The following is a 4,537-nucleotide window of genomic DNA, read 5'->3' on the forward strand; positions in this document are numbered from 1 at the left end:
CTTGAGCCCAGGAGTTGGAGGTTGCTGTGAGCTGTAATGCCACGGCACTCTACCCAGGGGGACAGCTTGAGGCTCTGTCTCAAAAAAAAAAAAAAAGAATTTCATCCCATAAACTAGACACAATAGAGTGTGCCTGTAATCCCAGCTAGTCAGGGGACTGAGAGGGAAGGATCACTTTAGACCACAAGGAAAATGAGACCAATGTGGGCAACAAAGTGAGACCCCATCTCAAAAAAAAAGGAATTTCATATAAACTGAACCATGCTGTATGTAGTCTTCTTAAACATGATATTTTGGAGACTTCTCTATATTGTTGAATGATTTCATATTTCATTTCTTTTATGGCCTTTAATAAGTATGGATATATTAAAGTAATATATATATCTATAAGTAAGGTGATTCATGTCAACTCAATGATTTTTTAGTTTAAAAATTTAATTAATGTGAGATGTGTTTTCATAATAAACACGTACATCTTAACTTCTTTTTTTTTTTTTTTTAATTAATTGGTTATCTTTACTCATTTTATGACTCAAACTAGCTTTGGCCATTGGGAGCTTTTGTAAGATGGCTGATGCATCCTTTTTACAATAACTATTATTCTCTAATCCATTTTGCTATTTTGTTTTAGTGTTTCTTTATTTTCTTTTTTTTTATTGAATGGTAACTATGTACATCAATGCACTTCTGGGTTTTTTTTTTTTTTTGAGACAGAGTCTCGCTCTGTTGCCCAGGCTAGCTCACAGCAACCTCAGACTCTGGGGTCAAGTGATCCTCCTGCCTCAGCCTCCTGATTAGTTGGGACTATAGATGCCCACCAAAATGCCTGGTGGCCAATTTTTCTATTTTTGGTAGAGATGGGTTCTCACTCTTGCTCAGGCTGATCTTGAACTCCTGAGCTCAAACGATCCTCCCATCTCAGTCCCCCAGAGTGCTAGGATTACAGGCGTGAGCCACTGTGCCCAGCCACGTTATTACCTTTTGACAGTTAAAATCTGATTATGCCTTTCTTTCACAAATTAGGTTTGTAATTAAATTATTTTAAATTATTTCTTTTAAGCGATTTGGTTATGATGTCCCTTGACACAGTTTTCTTCATGATTTTTGTGCTTAAAGTTTGTTAAGCTTCTTTGATCTGTGGGTTTATAGTTTTCATCAGATTTGCAAATCTTGAGGCCATTATTTCTTCGCATACTTTTACTTCGTCTCTTCCCCTTCTCTCCTTTGAGGACTCCCTTACGATGTATATTAGACCACCTGACGTAGTCTCATTGCTCCCTGATTCGTCCATCCTTCCTTCCTTTCTTTGTTTCCTTTATTTCTATTTCAAGTTGTTTCTATTGTAGTATCATCAAGTTCAGTTTTCCTCCTACAATCTTTAAGTCTACTCTTATTCCCATCTAGTGTATTTTTTCATCACAGATACTATTGTTTTTATCTCTAGAAATTTTATTTGAATTCTTTTTTTTAAACACCATCCATACCTCTAACATGTTCATTCTTTCTTCCAGCTTTTAGAACGTGAGGAATATAGTTGCAACTTTTTTTGAGAGAGACAGAGAGCATCTTTTCTGTTGCCTGGGCTATATAGTGTATTGGTGTCAGCCTAGCTCACTGCAAACTCCACCTCCTGGGCTTAAGCGAACCTTCTGCCTTGACCTCCCCAAAATGTGAGGATTATAGGTGTGAGCTACTGCACCAAGCCCAGTTATAAATTTTAAAGTCCTTGTCTACTGGTTTTATAATTTTTCATTTCTGAGCCTTTTCCTATTGATTGGTTTTTCTTCTCATTATGGGTAATTTTTACATGACTGGTAATTTTGTTATTGGATACCAGATACTATGAGATTTACCTTTTTGTGTGCTAAATTTTTTTGTATTGCCATAAAACTCTTGAGGTTTATTCTCAGATGTAGTTAAATTACTTGGAAACACTTTGATCCTTTTGAAGTTTGATTTTAAGCTTTTTTAGGTAGGATGAGAGCAGGCTTTAGTCTAGGGATAATGTCAGTAACCTTTCTGAATATTCTTTCTGATGCCTTGTGAGCTGTGAGGTTTTCCTCTCTTGATTAATGAGACTGAGCACTATATTCAGCCCTATGTGAGCGTCAAGAATTGTTCCCTTTGCTTCTTCCCTCATTCTCTGTAGCTTTTCTATATTCAAGCCCTGCTCAGTACTTAGCTGAAGACACCAGGGACCACCTGAGATCTCTGCAGCACCTCTCTGCACAGCTCTGCCCTGTGGACTGCAGCTGCCTGGGGCTCCTTGTCCTGTCTTTTCAACTCGAGGAGATGCCGGGCTCCTTTGGGCTGCCTCTGCTTGCCCTGTAGCCTAGAAATTGCCTCTAGTCAGTACGGGGCTGGCTCATTTGCTTTCCCTCTCTCAGGATTGCTGTCCAGTGCTGCCTGCAGAGCAGTATCTGAAAACTATTGTTTCCTATATGTTCAGTTTTTAACTTTTCAGGAGGAAGTAAACCTAGTTTTATTATTCCATCTTCCCTGGAAGCAGAAATCCCAACCTTGTTGTTAAAACTTCTGATGAAATACTTAAGCACATAGGGAAGTATGTAGCATATTCATTATTCAGATAGTGACTGCTCAGTTTTATGGTTTTGTAATATGTCTGCTGAATTTTTAAAAACAATTTAAAACATTACAGATACAGTTAAAGTCCTCTCGTCTTGGTCCTAATGTTCTCTTTCCCTTTATAGAGATAGCCAGTATTCTATATTTAATAATTATCATTCATGTGTGTATTTTTAAAAAGTTTTACTGTATATGTATGTATTCATAAATAATCTCTATTATATGAAAAAAACCACACTGTACCCTATGATTGCATTAATGTACACAGCTAACATTTAATAAAAAAAAATAATCTCTATTAATAGTATCATTTGAAGATTTAAAACAGTATCATGCTTTACCTGTTATTCTTTAATGTCTTTTTTGATATGACATTTAACACTTACTCCTTTGATACACGGAGCTTCAGTTTAAATATACATTCTACAATGCCAAGGGTATTGCTGGATTTCATTCACCATGATATCTCAAGCATCTGGGAATAGTGTCTGGCACACAGTATGCACTCAGTAAATATTTGTTGAACAAAATCATTTTAAGGGCCATCTAGTACTTGATTGGGTGGATGTGCTACATTCTTCCTTTGGTGATGTTTAGGCTGTTGTACTTTGGGCGGGGTTCTTGGCTACCGTGAATGATGCTGTAGTGAGTGTTCTTGTAAGGGTTTCTTTGTGCACGTGTGTATTTGTGTACATGTAGGAAATGCTGCTTCTCGGGTAGACAGCCCTTTAGCTTAACAACTACATTGCTGAATTACTTTCTGTGGTAATAGTACCCCGTCAGCAGAGTTCTCATTTCTTCTTATCTTCCACCAACATTCAGTATTATTGGTTCTTTTAATTTTTGCCAATCTTATACACGTGACATATATATACATTTTTACTTTTTTTAAAAAAAGATAACATGTATGTTTTTTCCAAATAGAAATTCAATGTCTTCTTTCCGTCCTGGGAGAGGACATAATGATAGTCGGAGGACTGTGTTTTATACCAGTGAAGAGTGGGAACTGCTAGATCCAACCCCTAAGGACCTGGAGGAGTCCGTGGTACAGGAAGAAAAGAAGAAACCAGCATCTGAAGGAAACAAAGGTAGTAACGTAGTTCCTTTATCTGTCATTCTCTCCATTGCCGTCTGTTAACGTCAGGAAGTGGGAGAATCTTTATTAGTAGGTATTTTGTAAGCCTTCTTGGGAGATAGAGAACCTAGAGGTCACAGTGCTCTTCATGGAAATACTGATTTAAGAAAACTTTATTTATAGATATCTGAAATGTACCCCCCAAAAGAGAATATAGTACTGTAAGTTCTGTTGTACCTCATCCTCCTTCCACAAATTTAAACTTATGGTTGAAGTTTTTCCCTCTGTATCGCCTCTAATCTCCTACCCCTCCCTGGACTTAACATCCTCTGGATTATATTAAAGTAAATTCTAGACATTGGTTCTTTGCCTCTGCAAATGCTGTAGGATGTTTCTCTAAGAGATAATGACTCTTTTTTACAAACCATAACTTCATTATTATATCTAAAAACAGTTACAATAAATTCTTGTATCATTAAATTCCCTAATTATTTCATAGATGTCTGTTTACAGTCAGTTTGTTAACAGAGGAGCCAGACAAGGCCACACATTGGATTTAACTGATAATCTTCTTAGGTCTTTAGACTGACCCTTCCCTGTCTTTTTTCCTTCCCTTTCCCTTGCCACATGTGTTGAACAAACCAGCTCTTCATGCTGAGGAATTCCCCACATCTGGATTTTGCTAATTGTGTTTTTGTGGGGTCATTTAGCACTTCCTCCCTGCGCTGTGTTTCCTGTGTATGGCAATTAGATTCAGAGGCTGACCCAGATCCCGGGTTGACTGTTAAGTTTGACAAGGATGGCTCGGCGCCTGTAGCTCAACCAGCTAAGGCGCCAGCCACGTACACCTAAGGTGGCGGGTTCGAATCCCCAGCC

At 37.8% G+C, this 4,537-nt stretch overlaps 1 protein-coding gene across 2 annotated transcripts in view; it reads left to right on the forward strand.

Moving 5' to 3' along the window:
* TBC1D2B (TBC1 domain family member 2B) overlaps nt 1-4,537 on the forward strand; it is a 95,267-nt gene that overhangs the window by 54,891 nt on the left and 35,839 nt on the right. For both annotated transcript variants that reach the window (XM_012801845.2, XM_023510071.1), the window contains exon 4: nt 3,511-3,674. In XM_012801845.2, coding sequence (XP_012657299.1) covers nt 3,511-3,674 — 164 coding nt within the window. The remainder of the gene's footprint in view (nt 1-3,510; nt 3,675-4,537) is intronic.

This window comes from Otolemur garnettii, unplaced genomic scaffold (assembly GCF_000181295.1).
Source record: "Otolemur garnettii isolate 467f Iridium unplaced genomic scaffold, OtoGar3 scaffold00011, whole genome shotgun sequence".
NCBI lineage: Eukaryota > Metazoa > Chordata > Mammalia > Primates > Galagidae > Otolemur > Otolemur garnettii.